We start from the raw sequence: 16,552 nt of genomic DNA on the forward strand, positions 1-16,552 counted from the left end.
ATCACATGCACAGAGCCAAGTCACGGCTTTGTCCCACCGCTCAGAGGGAGCAGCAGCTGCCCTGTCCCCACTGCAGCTGGCAGTGAGATGCCAGCACATCTGGTGCTGTACAGAAAGCTAAAAACTGACACCACTTATTTAATTTGAAAGGCTTTTGTAGTCAGGGCAAGCGTAGGATGTTCTGGACATGAGGGAACGCTCACCTGTTTTGTTTTTGACCGGTCGCCGTTGCACTCTGACTTCCGCGACTGCAGCAATTAGCGTGTTGTTGCCATCGCGCTTACTAACAAGGTCAATAATCTTATCTGTGATGTCTTTGATTGGGTTTTCATCTTCCCCTATATCTTCTGCAGACTATGGAAGAAGTCAAACAATTAACACCACGTGCCAGATCAGATGCGCGGGTAATCCGCTATTTATAAACTTTCACAATCAGTTACGCCTCTCGGTACTTTTAACACTTAAAGCAGAAACAAACCAACCCCAGAGCTGTAGACAGAAACTAATAATGCAGAATTTTTGTCCTCCATCTTTGAAAAGAAAACTAAAAAGCCCCCAAAAAACAGCGCTCAAGAGAGTGTAACAGAAAAATGCTTTACTACCCCTATTAAAGTTGCCACCAGATGGTAACTTTCAGGTATGCACATGTAACAAGGATTTCTTCCCTGTCCTTAAAGGGAATTGGGATGGAAACTAAACCACAACAAATGCTGACGAAGCCAAGAATTGCGATTTTTATCAAGTCCACATGTTGCACACATATCCAAGCAATTAACTACGAAGATATTTAAAAATATTCCAGGAATACTTACAATGGCAACATGTATTTCATTATTTGCCAACTGCGAAGGCTCACAGGTAATATATATGGAATATTCAACAGAAACATTCTTCAGAATATTCAGATTCCTCAATTCACTGCAAATGTGCTCTGTGGTAAGTCCCTGGAGGATATAAAAAAGGCGTTTAGGTTTTTTTAATATGTATGCACGCAAACACACAGATATAAGACATTATTTATTGCCCTGAAGTAAGAGTTCTCAGGGAGGAGGAGGTGGAATTCCCTCCAAACTGGATTTTGTTCTTCTCCGGACACAAGAGCTGCTACTTACCGGTGCCATCATTTCTTTGTTGAAGGTAAAGGTGATGTTGGCACAGTTGTCCTGGTAGTAAGAATCAGAATTGCATTTGGTCTTGACAGGTTGTTGATTCGAAGGCCAACACTCCCCCACGGCAGCACACGGGTGAGTGAAACAGTGGTCGTCTTTAACAGGAACACACGCGTGGCCAGCTGGGCAATCGTTGTGACCTTTGGCGTGGATGACACAAGGGCGAGGGCCACACCAAACCTAGAGAAGTATAAATACCGCTGAGTAACAGCTGGTTACGGGCCAGGAGACAGTGTAACCCAAACCACAGCACGGCTGTACCTTCGAACAGGTGACTTTTCCATTCGAACACTGACAGGTATTACAGTCGTCATCCCACTTGGCCCCATCCGGCATTACTCGAACACTGGTAATGCAAGGCCTTCCTGTAACTGAAGAGAGATTGAATGGAATTAGAAACTCAAAATAGGAAAAAAAGTGAAGAAAAAAGCCCAAACAAAAAAAACCCAAACCAAACAAAAAAAAAAACCCACAACTTTCCTGAGTTCATCAAAACTTAGTGCTAAGTTTGCTTTTTCAATAAAGATACTTGCTTTAAAACAACAAATAACACCCCCCAAAGCCCCATCCAACCAGAAACCCATTAGCGTGTGATTACACAGTTGTCACTACAAGTGCAGGGCCAGCTGGAGGTACCTTCTTGGCATCCTGCACCACTGCGACCCGGCGGGCAAATGCAGCGATACCCATTGATTTCGTCTACACATGTAGCTCCAAAGGCACAGGGTGAAGACTGGCATTCATTGATATCTGTGATGGGAAGGAAAAGAAAAAAAATATTACTCTATAGTACCTTTTATTTTGTCAGAAAAAAAAGAAAATATGCGAGATTTGCCCGCTGGAGCTTTGTGTTCGTTTTCTAGTGTCTACTCAGGGATAGGTTCTTATTAGCAGCACTGGTATAATCCCAGAGCAGGTTCTTTGAAGTTTCTGCTGTGTGGTACTAACAAAGGTCAAAACCTGACCCCTATAGCCACTTAAGCTTTTCAAGGGCAAGGACGCATTCTTTCTCACACAAACACACTTCCTCTCCTTTGACTTGCTCCAGTGGTGTCCCCCTATGAGATTCTTCAACTGATGACAACACTAAGCCCCTTTCCAGTTGTATTGCTACTACGAAACTTCTATCTCCATGGCTGTTATTAAAAAAGGGTTAGTGTCCTCCTACCTGTAATTATTATTAAATTACAGGGAAGTGCATACATCACCTCAGGGCTTGTCGGTGGATTATTAATTGACAAGGTTTTTGGCTGGCACACTTTCATCTCAAGCAGCAACCTGTGCCACACAAGCACATTCTAACTGGGAAGGACTACCCTGAAGGGCATTTTGCCCACTCAACTGAACCAAGAGGTTTCGAACCCAACTAAGCACACTTTCAGATTTCTTTTCATTTTCAGGGCAATTTCCACCCTCCCTACATCTGCTACAGATCTAGGCATGGATACAGAAGACACAGGACATCTATCGTTAATCGGATCTACCACTTAATTAAGATGATTGTCTCGCAACAAGATTAAAGTGACACACAAAAAAAGAACATATCAAGGCAGAGTGCCACTGAAACACTTACTGATCCTGCAGTCAGGACCCGCAAAGCCCGGAGCACATTCACAGCGGTACCAGTTGTCTCCATCCACACAAGTGCCGCTGTTGTAACTATAAAGAAAAGTCATTATATACATTAAAAAACTGCTACAAAGAATCTAGAATTCTAAAACAACAAAAAAAAAGATGAAAGATAAACATATTAAACTTACCAAGGATGAGGACTGCAGTCGTTTGTGTCTGCAAAGCAAAGACAGACATTAGATATGCAGACATTGGCTAATGCAGCTCTACTGTCAGTAAAGAATGAGCAAACTTCCCCTAATGCCCAAGTTACACTTAGCTCAACTTTAACAAAAATATGCTGAAATTCTCTACAAAATTGATTCCAGGCTTCTACCACAAAATTTGTTAACTACACTGTGGAACACATGTCCACAGGAAGAGATCCTTGTAAAGAACCTAACGGGGAAAAAAAGTGGAAGCAGACAGAGCTGATTGTAGAAAAAGAATGCAGGAGAAAACAAGACAACATCTGTCTCCACTTAGCTCCTTTGCAACTTTCTCATGCCCAGGTCAAGGCTCTATCACATAAAGTCATTAAAAACAAAGATTCAGGTGATGCTAAAGCCTACATCAAACAAGCTTCCCCTTCTGGTTTCAATCTTGACTCCAAGGGTGACAGGATGAGCTAATGTTCTCATCATGCAACACTCTGGCAGAGTTCAAGCCCAGACGACTTACTCTGAGTACACGTGGGTCCCTCCCAGCCCTCCTTGCAGACACAAGTGAACGAATCCCCGCTGACTACACAGGTCCCACCGTTGTGACAGGGGTTTGGCAGGCAGCTGCTGTTCCTCGCTGTAACACAAACAAGATTTGCCGCTAAGTTGTTAGCAAGCCGTCAAAACCGAACCAAGAGGAAAAACGGAGATCGCAGATTTGCTGCTGCATCTGCTTCCCGATGATGATGCGTGATATTTACCGATATTGCAAGTGGCTCCTTCCCATCCTGCAGGACACATGCACTTGAACGTGTCCCCCTCGTCATAACAAGTTCCTCCGTTGTTGCATGTTGCCTCATCGCACTGGCTGTCACCTGCGAAGAACCCAAACCATCCTTAATACCAGTGTTTTCTTAATGCAATGCAACAAGTTTAAGCAGCCAAACAGAGCACGCCTGTTATGTTTTGGAAATGCTGAACTTACGGGAGTGGCAAGTTTTTCCTTTCCACCCATTTTTACATTCACAGAAGAAGTCGTTGACCAAGTCTCGGCAAGTTCCTCCATTGTGGCAAGGGTTTTTACTGCAGTCATTAATATCTAGATATTTTAAGGAGAGAAAACAGGCTAAGCAGTGTTTACAGAATTGACAACACTTAATGCTTGAAAGGTACATATCCCATCCCTAATTTTGGCCTGTGTTTCCATCATGGATTAAAGACTTAAGACAGTCTTTTAAAGCTTTAAGTGCTATTACAGGGAGGAAGAATATTCCACCACATTCCTGCAGTTTGTTTTCATTTTGTGTGTCATCTTGTTTTAGTAAACAAGAAGTGAAAAGGCCTAATCCATAAACTATCAGTCAGAGGATAGAAGCCAAGTTCTCAGTCCTCTTCCATTCCTGAGACTGACAAAATGCAAGTGTGATGCAGATACGCCATTCCTAACACAGTGTGTACTAATGCTAAGGGTTTCCTACAGAAATTATCCAAAGGGTAGAGCAGAAAATTGAACAGCAGGAGAGCCAGGCTCTACTCCAAGTCCAGCTTTGTAACTTGGGTTTAGTTCCGATACAGAAGTCTGGGACCCAGTGGAAACAAAGAGGACGCCTTGTCCTCTGCGACTTCAGAAGCAGAGTTTATGTTCAATTTACATTGCTCTCTATTGCCACCTTAAAGACAGTACCAGCCATTCCTGCCTCCTGTGTTCCCAAGAGCTCTCTCTGGGTGCTGAAGAATGGTTAAACTCACTTGTTTCACAATACGTTCCTTCCCATCCATCACTACAAATACATTTGTAGGAGTTGATGCCGTCAATACAAGTGCCACCATTTTTACAGGGGTTACTCTCGCAGTCATTAATATCTGCAACATTGTGAAGGAGAAGGGAGGGGGGAAAAAAATAGAAGGAAAAAAGTCAAACTAGAAGTACAGCTACTAGAAGTCATCTTACTGCAGACTATTTGGTGCTACTTCTGTTTTTAAGACTCTTAAGAAGAAGGGTTATAAGCAAGATGAGAAATAGCTGAGAAACAATGCAAAGTGATGCGCCTGTCACCCAACAATTACTATTAAAAAAAAAAAAAAATAAGAGTCCTTAAGACCCACATTAAACCCGACTTAACTACCTCAGACCTTGTATACATAAGGTTTTTGAACACATACGATTCAAGGCCGGAAGGTTCATTACTGTGAACTTTCCCCAAGGCCTAGCAAATTCCAATCTGCCTCGCCCAAGCGGGATATGAAAAGTTAAAGCAGTTCCAAGGTTCACTGTGCTACAAGAAAACTTTCAAGCAGTCTGAGAGGAAAGGATGGAATCTTTTTCCAAAAAGAGCAGGGGACAGTACAACATTATCTTTTTAGCTCTTACTCTCATGACAGTAGGTGCCAGTGAATCCTTTGTTGCATTCACAGGTGAATTTTCCGCCGGCTTGGCTCTTGCATTTTCCGTGAGGACCACAGACATTTGAAGAAATATAACGAACCCCTTCCGGCGTGCTGTTGGAAGCGACTGCCACAGTACAGCTGTCAATTACTGCAGGAAAAGCAGAGACCTGCGTGAGGATTGCTCATTCTATCGGATTCCTTAAGCCAAGAGCAACAGTTTAATTTCTAGCAATGGATGTTTAAAAGACGTACATATAAAATCGCTGAAGCTGGAAAAGACCTTTAAGGTCATCAAATCCAACCGTAAAACTAACAATGCCAAATATGCTCGCTGCTTTGAAATAAAAGGACTATACCAAGTGTTTGTGCATTAAATAATCACAGCATCTTATCTGAGGATTGCTGGACCACATCCATGGCCTGGAATCAATTCAGCAAAGCAGGCTGTTTGCTACATGTGTTGTCTGTCCACGCTGATATAACGCTGTCTTTCAAATACCTGCTATTTACAAATCGTGCTCATCTTCTCAGACAGATAAAGGCATAAGGCACAGGGCAAAATTCACCCACTTTATGAAGAGCTACTCCACTGATCACATTATTGGAGCTGTGTTATGGCAGAAACTCTTGCCAGTCGTTCCTGTTTCCCTGGCAGGTGACACAAACCTTCACAAGGAGTTGTGCGGCAGTGGTCTTTCAGGTGGGAGCAGTTCTTCCCTTCATAATCTTCAGGGCAGTTACAGAAATAGTCCATAGCAAGATTGAAGCACTGGGCACCGTTCTGGCAAGGATTTGGCTCACAATAATCTATGTCCAGCTGTCAGAAGAAATAAAACGGGAGGAAAAAAAAAAAAAAGGAGGGGGAAGGTTGAGTGAAACAGAAATTTTATCATAGCTTTCCTTCACTACGACAGGCAGACATTGTGGAATCTGACCTCTTTATCTGCTGCCTCAATGAATTGTTCATAATGCACAGAGTTTAGTTAGACTCGCAACTATTTCAGCAGACAGCGCTCTTGATTTTAAACAGCCGCTGAAAGTTAATAGCACGCAACAAAACCTGACACACACACACTTGCAGTCTGTTTAACAAAAAGAATCCTCAGCAGCCCGTCAGGCCTTTTTGTTGGTTTCTTTCCCCCCCAATATATATTAATCAAGCACTTTCTTGGCAGACTGACAGCGATATCAAGTACAACTTTATAGCACGGTTGAGTGGATGCGAGGCATTCAGCATACAGATCCAGAGCGCTGGCAGGAATGCTGCTGGCGGAGGGCCGGCCTTTCACCCATGCTTCTTACCTGACAGAGGTTTCCTGAGAAACCAGCGGGACACAGACATTGGAATCCATTGATTTCATCCTGGCAGTGACCCCCATTCATGCAAGGGTTACTCGCACATTCATTGATGTCTTTCTCACAGTGATCTCCTGCATAGCCAGGTGAACAGATACACCGATAACCATTAACCAAGTCCTGGGAAGGAACAAGAAAGTTTAGAGTTAAGGGTTTTTTCCTCCCTCTTGATATATTCTTACTAAAGAGAAAAAAAAAAGTCCAAAGAAATATATTGTCTTATGCTATCCAATACCAACATAAGAAACTAGCTTGAATTAAAACCAGGCAACAATATTTAGGGGAAAAAAATAAACACACACGCAAACACACCAGCACTGGCTTCCTTTCTTAATTTCCAAGTAGGATACATTAATCCGCATTTGGAAGTGGAGTATCTCCATTTACAGCAGGTAGTTTGCACAACAACCAGCCCATTCCCTGGTGACACTGGCAGTGAAAATGAGTCATTTATTGCAGTTATATTTTTTGCCCTTGCTGTTCCACACACATACCCTGACATGCCATAGCAGGACACAGCCCCTCCCCCCAGCTCAAAGCAATGACAATTAATACCAGCTAATTGCTAATTTCCACACTATTCCTGTTTAGACTCAAATGTTTTAGCTACTGTTGCAAGTTTCAGGGAAACCAAAATAAAACAAGAACAGCTTACCCGACAGGATCCTCCATTCTGACATTGTCCACGACAGTCATTAATGTCTGTAATAAAATTAGCGTGGTTAGAAGGCAGAAATATATTTACACTAGAAACAGAGTTCAAGTCTCTCTGAAACTGCAGCTAGATAAACCTTTTGTCAAGTTTCCTGCATGCCTTCCTTGAGATAAGGTTATTATAATGGGTGGGAACCTTTTGCGATTCTTCTACTAGAGGCAGTGAAACTTCACATCATTGTTTTAGTCACTTTATCAGAATATAGCTATGTTATGGACTAATGAGTTTGATAAAAGTGTGTATTTTCATTCCACATCAACTACTCCCTTTCTAAAAACATCAACCGCTGGGACTCTGCCTGCTGTTTAAATCTGAGCTTAGAACTCAGTGGCATATGCACATATATACGCAAAAGTGGCCTTTAGTAAACCCAAAGATATAGATACTTACTTATATCACAGTTGTGGCCAGACCAGCCAGTAATGCAGTCACAATAGTAGCTGCCAATCAGGTTCCTGCAGGAGTTGGCATTGACACAAGGTTTGCCCTCACATTCATTCGCATCTGAAAAAAAAATGTAAATGGCCAAATGCAGGGCTTGTAGGGCAGGGGAGAGAATTCAAACAAAAAGCCTACAGCCAGTTTTCACAGCAATAATCAGTAGTTCATTCAGATCTACAGGAACTTGTAGTATACAGCATGGATTAGCGTGACTTGAACGAACAAAAGTCAATCATACATCAGTCTCTTAAGTCTCTTTCAATTTCTCTGCAATTAGGACATACAGGCTACGCTAATTATTTGATAATTACCCAGCCACTCATTAAGACCGACTTCCCCCCCACACATGCACACATCTCAGCTGAATGTTTTGAAGGACGAGTGCTGCAGCCTAGCCATTGGGATTAGTGTGCTGTGTGAAGAATGCAGACAGCTCATGCTCCGTGAGATCATCCACATTTTGGAACCCAGCTGTGAACTCCCTGGTCTGGAGGAGGTGACATGGCTGAAGAGATACAGCAACTTTCTCACAGGCTAAAGGAAGAAATACATACGGGGGCAGGACTGGGAGGCACACACACGCACCCTCCCCACTTCGGCTCATTTACGGGACCGGCTGCTCGGCTTAGTTAACTATTTCTGTCAACTGCTAGCACGCATCAGCAAAGAGACGACAGAAGGAAGCCACGTTATGCTTTGAGACCCCTGTCCTCCAAACACTGATGCTTAAATATTCTCAGTTTGCAGAATACATCCATAGGCTTCATAACTATAAACGTGTCTAATGCAAAGGGCATTGCCCTTGCCTGCTAGGCTATGATCCCTCTTGCATTTATCTCCCCCAGCACTGCAGAGCAACATCAGATGAAGAGAGAAGCATTTCTCACCTAGCTGGCACGTTTTGCCAGTCCACTGAGGTGGGCAAATACACTTAAATCCGTCAACTAGATCTTGGCAAGTTCCTCCATGACCACAGGGATTTGGAGAACAATCATCAATATCTGTAATGTGGAATAAGGAGAGGCTGAGCTCTGTTACCAAATGAGCAATGTCAGTAACTGGCAAACTTTATAACTAGTTGCTGCTACTTGGATTTGCCCCTAGGAACAGGAAGACAACAGGACTTCTGCTTGGAATTTCTACGTCTACTCTGGTTTCAGCAAAAGCCTCCCTTAAGGATGATAGTAGTATGAAAGGGGGTTCAAAGCACAGGGGAAGAAGTTTACACCTGTGGTCTTTTGCAACTGGAAGTCATATTTTGATCCAGCAAGTCTCTCAAAACAGTATTTTAACAACTTGCCAGAATGCTACTAAAATTCAGTGTTCTGCTTCTTTCATTAAGCTGCTGGCCTTTCTGTCACCTTGCATTTAACAAAAACCTTAGTATGAAGGAGAAGAGGGGCACTGTGGTATAAATGGAGGAACCAATGCTAAGGCTAGGAAAGGTTCAATAGGCTGCCCTGTAAGTTTATCAGGGATTAGAAAGACTGATCTAAACCAGCAAAACTAGCACATTTTTAAAACAAATTTGAAAGGACTTACTATCAGTGCAAGTTGGTCCAGCCCAGCCAGGCGCACACACACATTCAAATCCTGCAGACGTCTCTAAGCAGCTTCCTCCGTTGTGACAAGGATCGGAGAGGCAGGCATGCTCCGCTGCACCGGGACAGAAGGACATCACTCCTATAGAAACTATAGCACGAGAAGCTACCCCCTGGTCCCTCCACAGGCTTCTACTCCAGACACACCCTCATTACTCTTCATGTACTGCACTCCCGTGAGAACTGCGAACCAAAAGCTCTGGGCCAGCAGGAAATCATCTACCCTGCCAAACTCATCACCACACACACTTGCACCTGTCTGAGTCAGAGCCGGCCAAGGTAACTGGTAGGAACCTCACCAGTGAGCAAAGGCTGATGTTCAGAGATCCCAACTGTTCATGATGAAGCATGAACAAGCAAATCTGGATCTTTGTAGTGAGCCCTGACATAATTAATATTATAAATTGACTTTTCCCTAATCTTATAAAATATATCCCAAACCAGCCATTAAAAGCTGGCAAGAATTAAGTGCCAAGTGGCAGCTCAGCGGCTGCATCAGACACTTACCGATTTCACAGTTCTGCCCTGAGTAGCCCTCAGGGCAGGAACATTGGTATTTGTCAGGGCCAGTGTTGCTGCAGGTACCGCCATTCAGACAGGGAGGGTGAGTTCCACAGTAGTTCAGATCTGCAAGAGGTGAGGAGCATTAAAGCCATGGTTGGAAAACAACAGAAACATCACCACAAGCACGCTTTGTTCCGTTATTTTATAGAATACATCCGCACACGAATAGGACAGGACAAAGTTAAGCACATACGCTAACAACACTGGAACAGCAGAGGAGACAATGTGAAGTAGCTGAGGGATGCAAAAACTCCCACCATATTTCAGGAGGCTCACTCAGTCTTACGTGCACACTCTCCTAGCTAAGCCTGCCGGTGTTAAAATTCAAGTGTTACACTTGGCTATCCAGAAGATTAGCATACCTTTGTCACAGAGCTGACCACCCCAGTTGGTTTCACAGAGGCATTGCCATGGTTCAATGCAAGTGCCATGGACACATCCTGGGTGTGGAATGCACTTATCGCAGTACTGGCCTTGCCATCCATACTGACACCTTCATGTAAAAGAAAAAAGAAAAATCAGAGTAGGGAAACAACCTAAAAACCCGTTAGAATTGCTCTGCGTAGATGTGAGCGTGGAACTGCAAAGCTTGGAGAAAGACTGGGGAGGTGAGGGAGAAGGGCAGGACGAGGGGAGAAGCTGTTCAAGGTTTGTTTGATAGTTTCTTGTAAACAAACATTTTAGTAGTTTTGCCAAGGTCTCTGTAGCTGGTCTCCTGACAAAAGAATAACTGTTCTGAGAGAACCAGCATGGGGCCATTCAGCACAATAATACTCTTTTGGAGCCTCACACAAATGTGGCAGAGAGGGTGGGTGTGCACTACAAATCAATCTCTGGACTTTGACAGGGTGCTTTATAAATTGAGGAGGGGGAAGAAAAAGTCAGATATCCTCATGAATACAAGGTTCCAGGCGTTTCAGCCATACTGGGATTGGTAATAAACCATTAACACCAACTCTCAGCCCTCCAAGGCAGTAGCAGAGCAGAGAACTCGTGCTTTATCAGAAACTAATTTTACTCTGAACTAGAAGACACACAGCAAGCAGGGACTGGGCCACAGGCAGAGATACAAGCAAACAGCACACATCAGGATTTTATGTGTGTTCAAAAAGGAGCAGTTGTTATAGCTTCTTCAGTTGTTTGTTTCAGAGTCTGATTTATATTAACCTCTTTTCAGGGACTAACTAAAACATATCCAATCCTGAGAAACTATTTTCATGTCTGGAGAGGAATTTCTATTATTTAAATCATTTATTGCCACTATCAATGAACTACCTGAATTCTGTACTTAAAAGGAAGATGTTAAAGTAAAGCTTCCTTAAGGGAACGCTCATTTTGGCTTCATTTAGTTCTCACTAGTAAGGCAGACCAAGGATTCTTCAAATTAAAGTGGATCTATAGATAGAAGCAAGGAAAACAAGTTGAAAATGAAAAGCAAGGGTTTGTTGAGGTACTGTATTTCATTAACAGGTCCTGAGAGTAATTGATCAGCAGCAATTATGCACTAAGCCGTCACTAAATTATGAAAACAAACCTCATCCGTACAGAAGTCAGCTAAGCTTTCTATTTATAAAACCCCCCACCATTCTTCTACTGGCAATTTCTTCTCATGGGAAAAAGCCAGGAGGATCAGGCCAATGGGTAATCACACACAGCTAGTGGTAAGTCCGACTTCCCTTCTAAATATCTCAGGTAACAGACTGCATCCTAATTAATTTTTTTTCTTAATAGCTATTTCTATAGCAGCCTATTCCAAGTCAATGGGAAATTCTGACAAGAAGAAAACAAAAAAGCACTAGTCCAACTTATGTGTCTTTGTGTGCAAAGAACAGGAAAGAAAACTAGATCAGGCAAAGCCACCTCTCTCAAGTAGCTCTTGGAAAATCCTTCTGTATGGGGAATATAATAAGAATGTACTAAGATCAAAATTTAGGAATGTACCCTTTTAATTTGTATTGCAATTCAAAGCAACTTGCCTGCGAGGTTGCACACAAGCAAAATTAAGGGACCTGACCTGCAAAAACAGGTATCCAAAATGAGAATTTTACTCCTTTCTATCAAATCAAAGGGGTGGGTTTTGTTTTCTTTAAAGTGAGTGTAAAGAGAAACAAGTAATTAAAAAAAACACACAGAGAAAAGTCATATATTTGGCTAAAGCTCATGGCTTTCTTCAAACATCAGCTTCAAAGCATAACAAACAAAATTGGATAAAGGCTATGGGCATTTTTTTTAAAAATAGATATCAATTCCAGAACAAGATTCATGGTAATAATTCTTGCAGCAGTTTCTCGTGAGAAATTCGAAGTTAACTTTTCTTGTATAGTGATTCATGAGTAAATATGGTTTTGTTGGCTGGCCTGCATTAAAGAAAGTGACTCTCACCAAAAGGGAAAAGGATATTTTAAGAATGTTTGCAAGTTGTCTATTGTACCAGAACCCAGAGCAGTTTCTGCCGGGATGTTATTTTTAAATCCTGTTGCATTTATAACATGCAGGCTATATGACTCATCAAAACTTAAAAGAAAATAAAATCTTGTTTCTGTGTTCACTTTAAAGATATTGGTCTAACTTGGCAAGCAGAAGTTATCTGAAAGCACCAGAAGGACAGCATTGTTTCAAGACTATGCAAATCAAGTGTGGGAAAGTTGCACCTTAAGTAAATAAGAGCACTAGTGCATGTCTGGGCAGTGAGTGGGAGGTAAGAGACTTAGAAAGAGAAAGGAAAGAAAAAATCTGGAAACAAAGCCTGTTGTTCTGACTAGGAGACAGCAACCCCTACAAGGCATGTTTATTCTGATGACAGAAGCACAAATCACTGGTAGCTTTGACTGATATGCTCCTCTCACCATCTGGCCCCCCAATACTTCCTACTTACTTGCTGAGCTTTTTTCTTCTTTTAATTAAAAAAATGAGATGTGGCGCTCTGAGGGTTAACCAGCTTCTGTCAGTGCTGCTGAACACTAAAATCACTGAACACAATCTAAAACAGTCCATCCTGCAGACTGACTTTCACTTTGCCATGTCTCTTGTGGAGTTACTTCCTCCCTCACTTTCAGAATGTTCCTTAATGATTTTTTTTGTTCTGTTTCTGAAGCGTAGATCACAGGGACATGGAGAAAGAATGAGCCACTGTGACTATTTAGGCTGATTTCTTATATAGCCTGTCAGACTTCTTGTTTGAACTACAGCTTATCTAGAAAGAAAAGCAGTCTGCTTCATGCAAAGTTTCCAGGAATAAAGAATCCACCAATATGTTTGTTAGGCAGAAAAATTACTTTGTTCCTTCAGACTTGTGCGTTTTATTTGTGAATACCCAAGCTTCACTTCTAACCCTTCCTGCACAGGATCAATACCAACATTTTGTAGCCTCAGAAGCCCTGAGTTCCCTGTCACACGCAAACAGATATGATAAAGGGTTACAAGAAGCAACTTACAACCTGTTTGTTAATAAAGAATGTCCACATTTAATGTCCATTAATATTTTATTACTAAGGGAGAAAACTCCCCTGTGTTGTAAATATGTGCTGTCTATTTTTGAGACATTCCAATCACTGGGTTATGCACAAACTCTGCTTTTCATTGTCTCTTTGCCAGGACAGAGTGGAGTTCAAAGCACAGGAGTAAGATTCAGTATTCATGGGAGCCTACTGACAAGATTTCATCCCAGCTATTAACCTCTCAGCACTCGGAGCCTGGTTCACAATGGTAAAGGAACCGAGAGATTTAACTAATCCCATTCTAAAGAATGCTTGACTTTTGCCTACTGATGGAAGAAACCAGGGGTCGGGAGGGAGGAAGGGGGAAACAGTGCAAGGGAGAAGAGGAGAGAAAAGCCGCACTGTACTTCAAGTAGTTGAAAAAGCCTATTAATCAGGCTGTTAGAAAAAAAAAAAGAATGTACCCACAAAATATTTGCACTATTTATGCAGAAACAATTAGTTAGTGCTCATTAGGCAGCATTCACACGATTTATCCCACACTCCCCTCCCACCCAGTGCCACCATTTCACAAACCAAAAGCTTCTTAAAATTATCAGTGCATTAAAAGCTTGCTCCCCCCTTATTCTGGGCAAGTCAGCATGAATAATGTGCCTTGGTCAAAAACATGACTCCAAAAACACCCTCCCACCCCAGTCCTATTGTGTTAAGCATCACTTGTTTAATTACTTGGGGGAGTCGGGGAAACAAGGAGGGAGAGGGAGCATTTACCTGCACTCTCCTGGAATTGTGCAAGAACCATGCTTGGGGCTACATCCCTGACGACAAATAGCTGTTAAAACAACAAAAAAAGAAGAGTATCAGCATGCTGCCTGCTTCCTGCATCTTCACACTTGTGGGAATGCTTTAATCTCCAACAGCATTGTAATCCTACTAAATCCAAGGTTTTAACAAGTCTCTTGTATCAACTCTACTGGAAGGAAAACCAAGATAGGTGGCTCCCTGTGACAGGAAATCTATCAGCTAGTTTTGCAGAGGAGCCTACCTAATGCTGTTGGAAGAGTTGTTTCTATGCAAGAGAAACCGTCTCACCATACAGAGCTGCGAGTCACTTTGAGTCTACAGGTTTCCTTTCTCCATCTTTTGCAGGTGAACTGGCCCACTCTCCCTGGCTTTACATCTCATTCAAAGCAACTTTTAACTACCCTGGATTTACTTCTGAGCCGTATCTCTGAACAGATCAGATATTAACAGGAGCATTTATTCAAATTGCAGGTAAACGCAGTCAGCAAGACATGCTGATAATAGTCTGTTCCTATTCAGAGTCCTGCTTTCTCCTTATGAAATTAGCTAGGAAGTTGCCATTCCCTCATAAACATGTTAAACAATCTCAGAACAAACAGCCTGGGACTTTTCAAACACTAAAGCTTTACACTTGCCAGGTCAGCTCTAAAACAAGTCTCTCCTTCCTGCTTGTCTTGAAGTTCTGCACCAAAGGGGAAATCCTTTTTGAAGTCAGCAGCAGAACTCCCATTGAAGTCAATGGGCTGGGTTTTCTTCCCAAGGGCAAAGATGAGGATAATCAGAGAAAGAACACATCTGCTAAGTGCCCAGTACTTGCCAGACCTCTGCAAGATTTTAAAACAAGGCAGAAACTAGTCTTCCCCTGCTCCTAGTTCTCTGTGTAAAGAGTTAGTCACTGCTTCATCAGTCCTTAGCCTTGTTGTCTGCACAAACTGACCACTGAATTGCAAGCTGGATATGATGCACTCAAATCCTACCCAAGCCCATGGATCACTCGGGTTTCGAGCACTTGTCACAAACCTTTGTTGCATTCTGGTCCCATCCAGCCTTCCAAGCAGGTTTTGTTGCCATTCTGGTCACAGGTGTGGTGAGTGAAGAAGTCATCTCTTGGTCGACAAAACTTGTTGCAGCCAAAGCCATAGTAATGTTCTGCACAAGTCACACGGATTTGATACTCAAAGTGGGCGACTCCTGCGTTATGTTTCAAAGTCTGCCACTGACGGCTTGGATTGATCATGCCAGAGTGGGACGCCTTCTCAATAATGCGATCGGGATCTAGGAGTCAGAAGAGATGTCAGAGTTAAGACTTCATTTACGTATCATTACCACCCACATCACAGCGCTCTGCCTTCGCAGACCAGACCGAGGCAGCCAGTTGGTTTTCTTCATTTTCTGTTTTAGAGAGTAAGATAAGGCTGCCCTGGAGCTACAAACCATTAACTGAAACACACATGCAGCATTATCAAACTGAATAAAGCTTGAAATCAAAAGGGACTGTTAGGTTACTGCAAATCACTTATCCCGTTTGCAGCGTAAGGGCATTCAGTAAGAATCCTGCAGTTTGTGATTAAAGACAATTCAGCTGCTTTTACTTCTAGCTCCAATTGATTGGTACATAATATGGTTTTCCAGGCTTCTCCATTAATGGTACTAGTGTTGTTTATAACTGGAATATTTACAAAACCATGATACTACAATAGCCTAATAAAGCAACGTCTACAAACCAAACATGAGCACCACAAAAGGTTTGTGGCCTTCTGGGACACCAGTTGAACGGAAAATGAGCAACTCTGGCATTCAGATGACATCAGTGATCTCACCAGGTTTTGGCCAAGAAATACCATGGAGATTCTTTCTTCCGATGCTAGCTGACAATGAAAATTCAAAACTACCACTACTTGAAGCAGAGAATTCAAATTACTGCATATATTTGCCAGAGACCCCCCCCCCCTTCTCTCTACTGAGTATTTCAAAGTTTAGACTTTGTACTTGATATCTAGTTCCAGCAAGAGCCTTCTGGCTTTTAGAGCCCTACAACTGTCTAAATTATGGCTCAAAATAATAATATTTCACATTAGCACAGAACATTGTATATATCTGTGGTGTTTCACTTTGTAGTCCAGGTCTTGTGACTTAAATGATCTGACACTGCCTTACAACCTGCAGCTAGTAAGCACTTGAGTGCCGAGTGAAAGTTTATCATAAAACAGCCAAAATATCTTTGTAGACATAGTACAAAACCAAAACTAAGTACCAGAGTACCCTGTTCTGTATATGGGAGCATAATCCAGCGACAGAAAAATTT

General features: G+C 42.4%; 1 protein-coding gene across 1 annotated transcript in view; it reads right to left on the bottom strand.

Annotated features, from left to right (window-relative positions):
* The window catches only part of JAG1 (jagged canonical Notch ligand 1), a 36,259-nt gene that overhangs the window by 2,587 nt on the left and 17,120 nt on the right, over positions 1–16,552 (bottom strand). The window contains exons 4-25 of the mRNA XM_082049961.1: positions 15,268–15,522; positions 14,215–14,275; positions 10,369–10,499; positions 9,950–10,069; positions 9,384–9,497; positions 8,729–8,842; positions 7,791–7,904; positions 7,341–7,387; positions 6,632–6,805; positions 5,996–6,146; positions 5,313–5,477; positions 4,691–4,804; positions 3,927–4,040; positions 3,703–3,816; positions 3,462–3,578; positions 2,930–2,957; positions 2,743–2,828; positions 1,806–1,919; positions 1,431–1,540; positions 1,113–1,349; positions 813–944; positions 204–354 (exon numbers count right to left, since the gene is read on the bottom strand). Coding sequence (XP_081906087.1) covers positions 204–354; positions 813–944; positions 1,113–1,349; positions 1,431–1,540; positions 1,806–1,919; positions 2,743–2,828; positions 2,930–2,957; positions 3,462–3,578; positions 3,703–3,816; positions 3,927–4,040; positions 4,691–4,804; positions 5,313–5,477; positions 5,996–6,146; positions 6,632–6,805; positions 7,341–7,387; positions 7,791–7,904; positions 8,729–8,842; positions 9,384–9,497; positions 9,950–10,069; positions 10,369–10,499; positions 14,215–14,275; positions 15,268–15,522 — 2,763 coding nt within the window. The remainder of the gene's footprint in view (positions 1–203; positions 355–812; positions 945–1,112; positions 1,350–1,430; positions 1,541–1,805; positions 1,920–2,742; positions 2,829–2,929; positions 2,958–3,461; positions 3,579–3,702; positions 3,817–3,926; positions 4,041–4,690; positions 4,805–5,312; positions 5,478–5,995; positions 6,147–6,631; positions 6,806–7,340; positions 7,388–7,790; positions 7,905–8,728; positions 8,843–9,383; positions 9,498–9,949; positions 10,070–10,368; positions 10,500–14,214; positions 14,276–15,267; positions 15,523–16,552) is intronic.

This window comes from Streptopelia decaocto, assembly GCF_964273445.1.
Source record: "Streptopelia decaocto genome assembly, chromosome: 3".
Classification (NCBI taxonomy): Eukaryota; Metazoa; Chordata; class Aves; order Columbiformes; family Columbidae; genus Streptopelia; species Streptopelia decaocto.